This window comes from Hydra viridissima, unplaced genomic scaffold, assembly GCF_058129835.1.
Source record: "Hydra viridissima isolate aposymbiotic clone 2 unplaced genomic scaffold, HvirCarnegie_v1 scaffold_2, whole genome shotgun sequence".
NCBI classification, from domain to species: Eukaryota; Metazoa; Cnidaria; class Hydrozoa; order Anthoathecata; family Hydridae; genus Hydra; species Hydra viridissima.
Genome location: NW_028324301.1, coordinates 8777501 through 8792276, shown reverse-complemented (window position 1 = coordinate 8792276; position 14776 = coordinate 8777501). Strand labels below are relative to the sequence as shown.

The window sequence follows — 14776 nt, the reverse complement described above, 5'->3', positions numbered from 1 at the left end:
CAAAGGCTTTGTAGTTGGTTTACTATAAAATAAAAAATGCTTTGGAGTATATTAGAGACGATGTCTGTGAAAGAGCAGACACAAGATGCGAAGCAGACTGTTTAGTTAAGAAGCTGCATCAGCTTGATTTTAAAATTTTGGCTGAACTATGGTCGACCATTATGGATCGCTTCAAGGATACGTCTACAAGCCACAGATTTGGACCTTAACACAGCTGTCAGTTTGATGCAATCACTAAATAACTACATGAGCAGTTTAAGAAAAGAGTTTGAGTTGTTTGAATGTAAAGGTCAGGAGCTTACTAGCAATAATGCATACAACGAGCTAAGTACACATAAGCGTGTTAGAAGTACTTAAACCATTTTTCATGAAGGCAACAAAGAGGAAGTTAGCTTGTTACCAAGGGAAGATTTTAGAATAAGCATTTTCCTACAAATCATAGACAACATCTTGGCTGCTATGCAGAAGCGTCTTATTGCGTATTCTGGTGTTCGAGATAAGTTCTCCTTCCTATACAGTTTAGTTGATTTCCCTGACTCCTGTCTGCGTGAAGCCTCATCAACATATCACTATTTTTTCTGTCAGATTGGTAACTTTTGCACAAGGGGCCCATAATATGTCATTAGCCTAGGGGTCCCAGATTTCTCAGTCCACAACGGGCCACCAATATCAAAACATGGCGATTTGCTATGACTTGTTACAAAAAATTTCCAGATGTAACTCCAGAAAAATCTTCAGCATGGTGACATAAATTGTAATAATGTTTGTAGTTTTTATACTGTCCTGAACAGCCATCAGAAAAATAATGAATTTTTATGATTATGGAAAAAACATTAGCTTTGATATAATCAACTATTTGATGTATAACTTCATGGATAAATCCAATACCAAATCTTAAATCAATCATAGCTTAAATCATCTAAGATTAACCAAAAGAAGATGCCTCCAATTTTTCTTTCATGTATAAGTATATATATTTATTTACAATATTTTCAATTAACACATACTTACAACTATTTTTGTAACAACTATCAAAATTATTAACTCCGTAACGTTCTAGAAATATTCGCAACGGATCTACAAAAACTAAAAAAATTCAAGCAATGAGAGTTTAACACCCTTAAAGTGTAAGTGGCTTAGGCGAAGGCATGAATTATCCTTCCCCATCCCTTACTTAAATTTTTCACCAAATATTTTAGTTGAATTAAAAACAAATCTAACCCCACACAGTTATTGAAGAATTTTTAGTAAGGTAATTAAAATTATTTTTAAGTGTAAATTACATATTAGAGAGTGACATCCCCATCAGGTTTGAATTTGTGTCCTTTTATCCTCCAGTGTTCTTCCACTAATTAAAAAAATGATTGTTTTGAAGATGTGGTTGTTGTTACTTGTGATAAGTTTAGATAGAGTCCTGTTTTACTTTTCCAACTTGAAGAAATGTTATCATCCGATTCGGTGCTGTTCCTTCAGGTTCGGTGGCAGTCAGCTACAGTGATGGTAGCTTCTTCACTTTCAAATAAATTCACAAAATAAATCACATGAATTGTCTTTATGAATTTTCTTCTTTTTTTTTCAGGAGGCTCAAGAGGTATATTTTGATTCGAGTCTAAGGAGGCTGATCTGAATAGAGACAAATTATTTATCATACTGTTTAAACTCTTCAGTGCTTTTTTAATTTCTTTTTCTAAAATTATTTTAGCTGCAATTCTTTTAAATTCTAGATCCAAAAGAATTGCAACTCTATGCATTTCATTTAATGGAAAATAGCGCTCTAACATATTATTTAAATGTCTCAAACTCTTTTATGATATAACTATCTGTAGCCAATACTTGCAAATGTTTTGTTATTTGATACTTGGTTGCAGCAAACATGTGCACAGAACATTATTTGTGTGTTGAATGATGTTTAGTAGCAGTATCAAATGGTGTTAACACCGTGATGACATTTTTTAATAAAGTTTCGTTCAAATCAAATAATTTTCTTTGAAGTCTTTTATTTCGTTCACTTGCAGACAAAGTAGTTATATCTTTAACATTTGTTGATACTAATTACAACATGTTGAGTTGAGAATTCAAACCCTTGTTGAAACAGATTGCTAAACTTATATTTGTAGTTGACTTTGAATTTTGGAACGTTTTATGTGTGTTAATATCTGCTTGCGTGCCAATAGGACTAATGATTTCCAAAACTGAACCAGGATCATCTTTGGCTCCTAGACTATGAGCCAAAACCAAATTTAGGTTGTGCCCACAACATGGAATCCAAATTTGATCTTTAAAGGCAGCTTTAAAATTTGAGCCATTAAGAGTGACATAGTAATTGTCGCATCGCCATGCTCGCATTTCTTCAAGAACTTCTTTTGTAACGAGTTTAGTATTCTCAGCTAAAATGTAACTACAATATAATAGTCATGAAATATTAATTGGAACTAATAAGGCTAAATTAACATTGATAATAACATTAAAATTAGGCTTTAATTGATGAAAGCTTTGTGAAAAGTTATTATAATAAGCAAAATGTATATAATACGATAACAGTTAGATACAGTGAATCGGCTTGCCAAGCCACACAATTATTTACGAAATAATGTGGTTTTATTAGAAAATGTTAATCAAAATAATTTTGTTTACATAAAGAAATATTTATGAAACCATCTGGTTTAAATTAAACAAATAAATATTTTGGAAATCATCGAGTATAAATAAAAAAAAAAATATTAATCTCACCTGTGTATTTCTTTTCCATTTTGACGATGGTGTATGAGCATAATTTCCATTGATTGTCGATATAGTGAATTGTAATCGTGATGTACGGCATTGTTGCCTGTGTGTGTATCCACAGATCAGTCGTTATAGCAAAACGTTTCTGCTTCTCGAACACTTTTTTAAGCTCATCTCGTTTCTTTTCTGCCTCGCTATAAACATGACAAGAAACAGTTCAGGCAGAAGGAAAAAGGTCATCAGCAGAAACCTTGCCATGTTTAGCCTCTATTATAATTAACTTCTCTATTGCAATTATAACTAACTTTCTAAAACCAATACCTTTGACTATTGAAAATGGGCGAATTGCACACACATTCGAAATAACATAAATAAAGTTCAGTTTTTTTGGTTTTCAATCTTTTTTTAGTATTTTCAGATGTTGACACAAACAACCTGGCTTTTATGTGAGCTTTCAAACCGCTTGTACCATCTCCAGATTTCTATTTTAGTAAAGCTTTACACTTCGAACAAAGAACGTGTTTACAAAAAACGTTATCAACATTCACCATTAAGAAAGACGACCATACATCACTGGCTCTCGACGTAAATTTCAGGATTCTTGACGTAACTTATACTGTTATCGTTTTTTTGAAATAAGTTTGCTTAACGTTAATTTATTCATATCTAATTATTTATCAAAACAAAAATTATTATAAGTTCTAACTAAGTATAAGTACTAACTTATTAGTGTTTAAACCAAAAAAACTTTGCTAAAGATAATTGTAGATCTCAAAATATATACTAGGAGCTTGCGATTTAGTTAAAACAGTTTAACAAAAAGGGGCGTCAGAATTCGTAACTAGTTAATAATCGTTACTGCGGAAATATCTACAGATCTGTTACCGTTCCCGCGGTATTACCCCAAAATTTTTTCAAACCATGCTGTAATTATTATTGCATTTCCCGTAACCGTGTAACTCTCTATTACATTTAAATTGCCAGAAAAAGCTACATTCAAAAGACAAGGTGCATAATAATTTTAAGTATATAGACGACGGTACAACTTTGAATATTAGAGAGAGAGTTATTCAAGTAATTGATAGTATTTAAACCAAGTTTTATTTTCCTTTAGTACCTTTTAACACGTTCGCTGCCGAGCTATTTTAAACTATGCGTTATTTCTTTGCCGAGCCATAATGTCTGCAATTATAAATTTTTGCCGAGGCTGTTTTACGTGGTTTCATTCTGATTGCCAAGGTTAGATATCAACATTTCAATAAATAAAATATTTTTAATCTGAAATAATTCTATAGTATTTTTTATTCTGAATATAACTGACAAAAAATAAGCACTACGAGTATACTCGTAGTTGGCAAATAAATGACGCCAACTTACTACTCGTAGTTGGCAGCAAAAGTGTTAAAACAATATACTGCGAACGTTGTAAAATGTCCGGTTCCGAAGAGAACGTCGATATTCGATGCTAATTTATTTAACTGAAATTCAAATTTAATTTCGATTTTTTAACAGTAAAAATATATTCAAATTAAAAATGTAAAATTATTAAAGGCGATATCCAGGATTTCAGGGCCAAGAGTAGTAAATACTTTAAGGCCCCCTTTTTCGCACATATGATATAAAAAGGAAACCAATTGAATTATATCGTAAAAAAAAATCGTTATTCTAATTCAATAAGAAATTTTTTATCAAAAATTAAGTTATGGTTTTCATGTGGTTCAGTTAACTTATGAGTTAACTGAACCACATGAAAATCGTGTATTGCAATGACAGTCTGATATAAATATTAGTAAATATAGTATTGCATAAAGAACTCATACCGGACAACTGATGATGAAATAACACATCGCCTACACAAAACAAGATGACATGCAGGAATGTTTATTAAGAATCAATTTAAAACACTTCACTGGAGTTTTGGAGATGCATAATACATCTAACAATATCATTTAGAATGTCATTAACTTAAATGATTCTATAAATTAGGCTAATAATCCAATTTATGCGATCTAGAAGATGGTCTGGTGAACAGTGAAGTACCAAGATATCGCATCTAAATGTCTTAAATTTGCAGTTCAAAAAATGATCAGAGTAATATTTATAATTCGTAAAAAATCTCTGCTACTTGACCAAATAAAATAAATAATATACAATAATATACTTCCACTAAAGAACCTTTAAATCTAGAAAAATTTTGTCACTAGTATCGTCAAATAATACATACAAATGTATACAAAGCTTGGTCGAGTTTTATTTAATGACTAATACCAGACCTCTTTTAATTTCATGTCCATAACATGCTTTTCGTTGTTCAAAATACAACAACCAGCATAGCGAAATCATTAACAAAAAGCTGTAAATCCACTCTCTAACAAAACAAAAATTATGTTGAGAAAAGTGAACAAAAATCTCAACGAGAAAGAAAAACAACTGGCCTGCCAGTCGCATTTGTGTTTTCTCATTCTTTTTCGGAAACAGCGAACGCGAATGCAAGCAACTTAAATGTTTACTGAATACATAAAAAAGAAAAGAATGTTCTTCTAATCTGGTATGAACATAAGTTGCTTAGGACGAAACTCAACAAGTAGCACCTAAACATAGAAAAATTTCTTTATTTAAGCTTCACATTTTCCAATTTTTTTCCTACTTAGAAAACTGTTGCCGGAAGAGACAAATTTTTTACTTTGGCAGAGGAAATAAAAAACCACATACATATTCCATCATGTTTCCAGAAATGACCATCTGCTTTTTCAACTTTAAATGCAAGCCAAGCTTAAATGCAAACATTTAATTAAAAACTGGTTTTAAAAATTTACTGGGCAAGTTTAAAAAGTTTCCAGTGAGTTTTCAGCTTAAACAACAAATCTAAAATGATAAAGAATATTTCAAATACCTTATGATATAAATTCCGATTTTCTGATTCAATAATTTTTTCCAGTTGATGTCTGGTCTAAAAAGAAAAATCAAAAATAGTTAAAGATAGTTGAGAAACCCTTGATGTGCAAGCAATTTTTTAATTTAAAGTTAAGAAACTATTCACAGACTTTTCGTCATAAAATTCTAAAGGAAATCAAAATGGATACAAAATTGTGGTCTAACTTTGTATATCTAGTTCATCAAAATCATTTGATATATAACATATTTCAAATGATTTCAGAGAGTATTAGGCTTTTTATCTTTTTAACCACTATTTATATAGAAATGATTTTTCAAATTTTAGATTCTTAATACAATAAATTTGGAACAGTAAGAGATAAATTACATTAGCAATTTAAAAACTTCAAATAACCCTACCCTTTTATTTAAGAAGACAACAGGCCATATTGACAAGCCAAGTGTACAACAACAACAAAGGCACCCACAGAACAACCAACGTAAATTAGTTGGCAAAGAACGCCCTAAAACCTTGTTTATTCTAGATAATGTTGCCTCATATTCTTCTGGGGCAAGCTAAAACAATAATCTTATTGTGTAGGTCACCAATATAACAAGGAAAAAACAATTTGCTCCTAAAACTCACATGTATTATATAAAAGATGTCGCAGTCTTTATGAATACAAAAAATTTTAACAGCTGGTTTGATTGATTAACTTTTTTGGAATTGATTGAGTAGAACTTGATATTTAATTTTATGCACATGGATTTTACAATTTTATAATATCATATTACTAATAAAATTATATAATATATGTTAAAACATTATTTATATACTTTTGAAAAAGTGTAAAAAAAGCAAGTACTTACTATCATTTATTATTTTCTATTGCTTACAATTGTTAAAATAAATCTAAATAATATAAAACCTCACATAAAACACCCCCTCCCCTTGTTGGCTTTTAAAAACTTCTTTTTTTGTATGATACATTTCCATGCTTTTGTTTTCATGCTCAAAATGTTATGTTAATAAATTTTAAATAACTATTATTGATTTTTCAAACCATTTGTAATTTATTTACTGTTATTAGAAAAAAATTGTTCTTGTAAGTAAAAAGCATTATTATCAATAAAGTGCTTTAAAAAAAAAGCCCAACAAGTAATTGAAAAAGGTTATTGTTCCTGTTTTTATGCAACCACACTTTTACTTAACTATATTTTTGCTTAAACATATTTTTAACTAACCATTTTATGTTTAACCATATTAACATAAATATTTACCTTTCCAGTCAAGCCTGAAGGGAACTCAGTTTCAAATTTATTGCTCAATCCAAACCTAAAAAAAAAAAACAATATCAAAATAATTTCTTTTAAATTTGTAAAGCCATGTTGAAAATGTCCAAAATCAAAAAAAAAATTATTTGTTTTATAAAACTAATTATTTGCAGCAGATATCAACATCAATATTATATATTTTACAGACAAAATTTTTGAGATGTCAACATCAATATTTCTTTCAAATGAAAGGTTTATAAATTTTAAATTTACTTTAGGGTTGCTTTAAAGGTTATATATTTATGACTTTAAGGCCATGTCATTTAGGAAAATCATGTTAAATTACATTACATCAATTGTATGTTTATACTTAATATAAAGATATCAACATAAGATGATCATATTTAGATAAAAATGTGATTTAAACAATTCCTTATAGGGTTGCTTGCTTATTTACTTTTATAAGATATAATTACCAGGTGCTACATCAGTTATCCTAATGAAAATCAAACATAAATTAATTCATGTTAATTAGGTTTTTTAAAGTTAAATTGCATTCAAAAATAGGACTACATATATTTTTACCTAATTTAGCATTTCAAAATAAAAAAATAAAAATTCATTAAAATTGCTTCAAGTCTTTGCTTTTCTGTTTATGTTAGAAAGCTAAACATTGGTAGCGATTCCACAGTGCAACAAAAAATATTTGACGCCAAACAAAAAACACATAACTTTTATGAATTTTAATCTCTCATATATCTTGTTTTATGGTAAAGCAAACACTTTGAGGTTTTTTGTATCAATTAGTTTAACTTAACTTCTTTCCAACCATATATAGAAAGTAGGCTACTTTGTATGGTATCACTTATATATTATTCATGTCTTGAGTTCACTATTGATAAAAAAAACTTGTTGTGGGTACATTTTTACAAATGAAGGTTTTGAAGGTTAGGATTTCTAAGTGGAAGAATACACCAAATTTGTATAAAACTTTCCATATAGATTAAAAAAGGGACGAGGAATCAAATGGAATGTGGACCTTTTTAATACTTATACATAATTGTTTAATTCTTAGCGTTTAAAAACTTTAAGAGTAGTTTTTTATAGAAAAAAAACTTTTTTTTAAAGGTCCATGTGGAAAAGGCAAGTATAGCCTTTCCTCTATTTATAACAAGTATTTATTTATGTTTTCTTGGAGGAATAATACTTAGGATTTGTATGTAGAAACTATGTATGTTACGCTTTTTTTCCTTCACAAATTTTACGACACTTTTTATTTTGATTTTTGTGTTTGTTTTGGTATATTAAATTTTGGTGAATTCGTAATACAGTGACATTTTATAATGTTTTCTTTTCACTTTCTAATCTAAAGCTTAATTAGAAACTTAAAAAGTAGCTGAATAGAAAAATATAACATAACTGTTTTAAATGGCATAAAAACCTTAAACTTTATTCTCCGAATAAATGAAAACCCTTCAGTTTGTAAAACAGATGATTTTAAACAATCCTGATGGCATATAATTTTCTTATAGTTATTGGATCACTGTGGAAAATTTCAAGTCAAATGCAATAACGGTTCAAAAGATATTCAAATGTCAATATGACCCAAAAATACTCTCTTTTTTGGTGCCATAACACAGCCAATTTTATATACTTAATGCCCATACCTTCTGTCAAAAAATCATCAATTTTTTCAGTACAAAAAAGAGTCAATACTTTTATTTTTTATTTAAAAATAAAATAAAATATTTATATTATATAATTTTTTATAAAAAGTTAATAACTTTGATAATTTGATTTGCTTAACTTCTAAAGCTGAATGACCCCTCATCTTTTAAGTTTTCTCAAGCTTAATGAAATAATATTAACTATACATCAAAGTATGAACTAAAAAAAATTCCTCTGGAATGGCTAACATCGCTATCTGAAATTTATTAAACTTATTTAGACCCTCTCATTGTTAACACTATTATCTGATAACAACGTTAACAGCAATACATGTCCAGAATATTAATTACAGTATTCAGATTTCAAAACAAATCGTTATTCTTAATCACTTTCCAGGAAATGTTTCTGAATTTTTCCAATTTAGAAATGTATGTGTTTGTGTGTGTGTGTGTGTGTGTGTGTGTGTGTGTGTGTGTGTTGTGTGTGTGTGTGTGTGTGTGTGTGTGTGTGTGTGTGTGTGTGTGTGTGTGTGTGTGTGTGTGTGTGTGTGTGTGTGTGTGTGTGTGTGTGTGAATTTTTAATTTTGATAGGATAGGAACAAAACTTACAAGGTAAGATGACCAACACCAGAAACTCTTATGGGATCGGCTTTTCGAAAAGATTCATTCTCACCGTCTCCGAATTCTGTCAAAGCGTCTTCTATCATATCAAATCTTTCCATAAGAATTTAAAAATCATGTTCTTTAGAAATTTTCATTTGTTGGACACGCTTAATGTCACTCATACAGCAGTTTCTCTCACTGTCTGTTTTTAAATTAAGCGTACAGAGTTGGCTACTGAAAATATATTAAAATAGCAAAAATTCATTCAAAAAGTAAACAGTTTTAGTACGCTTGCCAACTTTGAAAAGGTAAACAACTAGCATTACCGCATCTAACCTTTTGTTTATAATAAGCTTTTGGTTTTCCCGTCAAAGACAAATAATAACAACTAAAGTGCTAAATATACCCTTCTTTTGAAATAAATTGAATAATAAAGTTTGTTAAAATATAACTGTTTATTTGCTTGAAACATCAAAAGCTTCTGATGTGACAAATTTTTATGTACAAAGGTGCCCCCAAAAAAATTTCGAAAAAAGTTATATACGCCATATAGAGCATGAGATGGCTCTATTATCATCACATGAAAATTGATCGGCGTAAAACTTGGAGATGATTGGTTTTTAATGTTTCAAAGAGATTTATTGTAGTTCTTAACTTGAGAATCTCACGGAATCTCTTTCTGTTAACATTATTACAGAATTATTTCTGTATTATCATAAAGAAAAATTAGGAACTTTTTATCATTATAAAGAAAAATTTTAAATATTTTTCAGTAGGCATGTGTTGTTGAACAGTGGATGGAAAAAAAGCTTAACATTAGAAAGCTTCTTTGATGTTTTCACCTGGTTTTTGATTAAATTCTCTTTTTTTATATACCATTGAAAAATCTACTTTTTTCAATGGTATAAAAAAACAAACAAAAAGCTCTCTGTAATGGCCGTTGCAGATAATAACATGACATTCATGCTATTATCTGCAACGGAACTTACTCCCAGCAACATAGGAGTTTGAGCTTCAGGGAATGATATGACAGTCTTTAAGGATGTGTTATGTCTGAGTAAATAATATCAAAAGCTTGCCGAAAAGCACCACATTATGACCATTCTATCACTGGGACAGAACAACTGCCTGATTTTCGAGTCATTCTTTATGGAAGAAAATTGATACTCAATTGAAATTTCCAAGAAATTCGTAAGCTCTCGGTAAATTTTGGTAATTCATCAATTTAACCAGGCGATGTCACCATGTATTTCAGAGTTTCTTGATTTTTAGAATTCTGAGAAAAAATATAACAACTAAAAAAATCGTAAAGTTTGAATATCCGATTCCAAGTGGTTCTGGAGATATTTTTTGTTAAAATTTACCAGATTGCATTCTCTAATGTGTCTGAAATGTGTCTGAATTTCACTCTGAATGAGTTTGAGTTTGATTGTTACTTCTTTTTTTTCAACAAAAATTAATCTCTTCAACCATTCAAATTTATTTAAATGAATGCAAATGACATAAAATGAAATCGCTGAATTTGAATGTATTGATTTTAACTTTGGATTGCCTTTTTTCACACTTTTAAATGTAAAACCCGAATACTTGAACTCTCATTTGTTCGTTTTAAGCTGATAGCATCATTAAGTGTTGAGGTGATGAAAATTTCCCTAGGATTGTCTTGAGATTGAACTTTGTGATTTTCACGAACGTCATTCAACTTTAATTTTTCAATCTTGTTAAAAATGGTAGTACAAATGCATAAGTCAAACAAATAATTACAAGTTTATTTGATCACATAAAAGTCTTTGCAAATTAGCGTTTACTGCTTATCTTTTTACAACCTTTCATATTTCGTAGCATACCGACTATCTATGGTTCGTAGAAAATGTCTGTACCAATATTGGTCAAAATGTTCTGCACCAATATTGATACTATTTTATGATAACAAAGATTTATAAAATTTTTGTGATCTTTATATTGTGCTGCTCAACGATCTGAAAAATATTTTATCTTAGTTAATATTGGGTGATAATAACTGAGATAAAATATCTTTAAGATAATTATGGCTTATACTATTTAATTTCGTATCTTATTTATAAATTAAATCTTATTTTGCAGAACGCTTTTTTTAAATTTTGTTAAAAAAGTATTAGAGAAAATCTTTATGTTGGCAATTGCAATGTTTCATATTTTTTTAAAGTAAGGAGAGAATTTCGGTTATCAACATACAATTTAGTAATTTTTTTTTTTTTTTTTAAATATATAAGTACATATGTAATCATAACTATAAAATAACTTTATCTGGTTATCAGATTAACATTGACTTTTATAACATCAACGAAGGGTTGGTTAACATTTCTTTCCTTACAATTTAAGTAACTTTTATAGATTCCTCAACCTCTAATTCACTTAAATAGCATTTTCAGCTAATCAGAAAAATTATTTGAAATGTTATAAAAATGTGACAAAAGTACAAAATTACATTTTAAGGTGGTACAACCCCCCTTTCAAAATGGAAAAAAAAAAAAATTTTTTTTGTAAATTTTTTTATTTCAAACATTGAAGTACAAACTCCATATTATATTTTTCTATTACGTGCTTTAAAAGTAAAATAAAAAAAAATACAATTATTTTGATTACTGCAACTTCTTACTCCTTAGCAACTCCATAGCAACTTTTTATAAAAAAAATTTTGTTTTGTAATTTTTTTCTTTTAAAGAAAACTTACAAATTTTAATGTTTTACTTACGAAAACGTAAATATCTTCAGTTTTACTAAAGCTTTTGTCGTCAAATGTTCATAGTATGCTTATTAATATATCTATGAGGGCTGGAACTAGAAATATAATATTTAAAGAATAGGTTAGTTTGAATGTAGTTTGTCAGACCAATACAAGCAATAAATCAATATTTGTACATTTAATGCTGCCATTTCGGATTACCCAACATTTGAAAAATATTTTAGTTTGTGCCCTGGAGAAACTCTTTTGCTACCATATAGCAAAATATGGTATATTTAGTGTAAATTTTACTCCATATATCCTTGTTTTAGTAAAGGTAAGATTTTAGAAAAAAAATGTAAACTTCATTTTTTTTTTTAAAGTTTTAATATAATTTCCATTTATAAAAAATTGATAACAAGCATTGAACCAATATAGATTAAAAGTTAGATTTAATGTGGTTGTACTACCTTAAGACAAGAGGGTGGTGAGACAGCAATGTGACAAACTTTAATAAAAAGTATCATTGGAACCAATTAGATTGCATGTTGAAAATTTTCAATTTTTCTAGTTTTAATATTTTCTCTCAGAAGTCTAAAAATCAAGCCATTCTAAAATATACGCTGATATTTCAGATTCTTTTTTGGCTATAATGACGTGAAATTACCCAATATTTTATGATTCAATAAAAGTTAATTAAATCTAGCGACTGTTTTTACAATGGATGAATCTAAAATTAGGATCATTTCCACACTTACCGTGAGTTTAACGAAATTTATATGCTATGATATGTTATATAACTAAATTTTTGTAACCATAAATGTAATATTTTAAGGGTTTGTTTTAAAAAATTTTTCTCACCGTTAAACTTAAATCATTTATGTACTAATTTTTGTCAAACTTTTGAAACACTGTTTTCTTAACGAACGTATTTCACACTTATCGTATATAGTGTTGACACTTATCGTATATCTTAAAATCTGCTTTTGTGTTTGATTTTTTTTTCAGAAAATGAAAGATTAATGATCTATGATGAAATTAAAGTAGGGAGCGACACATCGTATCGTACATCGTTAAATATGGTCGATGCATCGTGTTCAATGCATCGTAAAGATGCATCGAAACACGCTTCGTTGAACAATGCATCGAAAAACCTTCATCGTTAAACAATACGTTGGAAGAATAGAAATAAAATATAAAACAGCTAAATTCAAATCTAAAATTTTATTTGGTCATTAATATTTGCTATTGTGCAACAATAATTTACGGCTTTCTTCATGTTTGCTCCACCCATCTAAACTTGGGACCAAATGTGCGAACCATATGTTACTGTTGTGCGCACATTTGGTCCCAATTTTAGGTCTGAAGCTATGCAATCTTTTTGCAACTTCTTTCAATGAATGTTTACCAGCAAAGTGTTGTAAGGTGACCAAGAAACACTTCATTGGAAAATCCGAATCAATATAGTACGCAGTCATAGCAATGTATGCTGCGTTTGTAGTCTTGTTGGTCCACAGATCAGACGTAAATGATATTCCATATAGATGAGGTTTGTCTTCATTTAATTTTTAATCAACTACTGCCTTCATTGCACTGTGTAAATTCGGAATTTTAGTCCGAGAAATTGTCTTTGAAGAAATTGGTTTATACTGTCGTTTTGTACATACTTTCACAAAGTGTTTAAAGCAGGGCTGTGGAGTCGGAGTCGGAGTCGTGGAGTCGGAGTCGGAGTCGGAGTCGGAGTCGGAGTCGGAAAAATTGTACCGACTCCGACTCCGGTTTAAAAAAAATCTTTCAAAGTTTCATAATTTTCATAAGGATTTTATAGTTGTTACAAAACTACAAGTCCCAGAATGCTCTGAAAGCTGTAGGATATCCAGACACAATGGAAATTGTAGTTTGCAACAACTGGAGGACAAGGAGTTTGACATGTTATTTTTAGGCCTTTAAAACAGTGATAAGCAATAGGGTATTTTGCTGCTTATCACTGAGAATCATATATCACCTCCCTTGCGTTCTCCTCTAGCTTCCGTTAAACTATATAACTTCGTGATCCCCTAACTCCCGACTTAAATTGTCTGGCACTGTGCTACATATTCTTAGTAGAAAGCTAGGCGTGCCACCACCAAGCACCAAAGAGTTGCTCCACAAACAGAAAGACTGTAAGTATTCAATTAGCTTTGTTTCTCTGGAGAGAGAGAATATTAGAAAATTAGTGATTGAAAAAGCTGTTAAACAAAAAGAAGAACTTAATGAATGTCTCAAGGGACGCTTTGTGTTTCTTAACAGAGTGAACTATTTTGCAATCAATATTTAATTCTTTTTTGAAAAAAATGAAGCAGTTACCAAGAGATTGGCAGTAAAAGACGCCAAAACTAATCACACCAGCGAATTTCTCCAGGTCTCAGTAGAAAAGATTCTTAAAGAATATGAACTTAAAGAAGAACAAGTTCTTTCATGTTTGAAATATTGTCCAACTGACAATATTTCAAACATGATTTTGACAAATTCATAATGTTATTAGCGACTGCATAAGAGTTTATTGCATAACCAGAGTTCAGAACAGTTGTTTATTCAGAAATTGTTTTCTTATAAATATTGTTTAAAGCACTAAGTGGTTGGATTATTTGTATCATAGTGATGAAATAGCCGATGTTAACATTTTACTACAGTTATTTGTTGTTACGAACAAATAACTGTAGTAAAACAAACAACTATTTGTTGTTAGAAATTGGTTACTTATGAAGGAGTCGGAGTCGGAGTCGGGAGTCGGAGTCGGAGTCGGTCCATGATAAAATCAAGGAGTCGGAGTCGGAGTCGGAACAGCAGCTTACTGACTCCACAGCCCTGGTTTAAAGCCATGCTGTCAGCTACATCAAAAGGAAACATGGCACTTGCTATCCACGAAATCATTACAGTGACAACTTCA

General features: G+C 29.7%; 2 protein-coding genes across 2 annotated transcripts; both read right to left on the bottom strand.

Annotated features, from left to right (window-relative positions):
• Nucleotides 1–949: 949 nt before the first annotated feature.
• Nucleotides 950–3358, bottom strand: LOC149891780 (uncharacterized). Its single transcript, XM_090079792.1, has 3 exons — nucleotides 3046–3358; nucleotides 2731–2918; nucleotides 950–2387 (listed from the first exon to the last, which is right to left on the bottom strand). The coding sequence occupies exons 2-3, from the start codon at nucleotides 2819–2821 to the stop codon at nucleotides 2053–2055; spliced, it is 426 nt and encodes a 141-aa protein (XP_089935918.1). The 5' UTR covers nucleotides 2822–2918; nucleotides 3046–3358; the 3' UTR covers nucleotides 950–2052.
• Nucleotides 3359–4798: 1440 nt separating this feature from the next.
• Nucleotides 4799–9375, bottom strand: LOC145194981 (cysteine-rich hydrophobic domain-containing protein 2-like). Its single transcript, XM_090079791.1, has 6 exons — nucleotides 9150–9375; nucleotides 6880–6934; nucleotides 6019–6174; nucleotides 5618–5674; nucleotides 5437–5496; nucleotides 4799–5315 (listed from the first exon to the last, which is right to left on the bottom strand). The coding sequence occupies exons 1-6, from the start codon at nucleotides 9260–9262 to the stop codon at nucleotides 5265–5267; spliced, it is 492 nt and encodes a 163-aa protein (XP_089935917.1). The 5' UTR covers nucleotides 9263–9375; the 3' UTR covers nucleotides 4799–5264.
• Nucleotides 9376–14776: the final 5401 nt, after the last annotated feature.

What these genes read in the sequence shown, in the direction of transcription:
- LOC149891780 (XM_090079792.1), bottom strand. Translation starts at nt 2,821, where the DNA reads ATGCCGTACATCACGATTACAATTCACTATATCGACAATCAATGGAAA. An exon ending in AATGGAAAAGAAATACACAG is followed by an intron (nt 2,388 to 2,730) that starts GTGAGATTAATA and finishes GTTACATTTTAG; the next exon opens with CTGAGAATACTAAACTCGTT.
- LOC145194981 (XM_090079791.1), bottom strand. Translation starts at nt 9,262, where the DNA reads ATGGAAAGATTTGATATGATAGAAGACGCTTTGACAGAATTCGGAGAC. An exon ending in TTGTCTTCTTAAATAAAAGG is followed by an intron (nt 5,675 to 6,018) that starts GTAGGGTTATTT and finishes TTTTCTTTTTAG; the next exon opens with ACCAGACATCAACTGGAAAA. An exon ending in ATCGGAATTTATATCATAAG is followed by an intron (nt 5,497 to 5,617) that starts GTATTTGAAATA and finishes TTTGCATTTAAG; the next exon opens with CTTGGCTTGCATTTAAAGTT.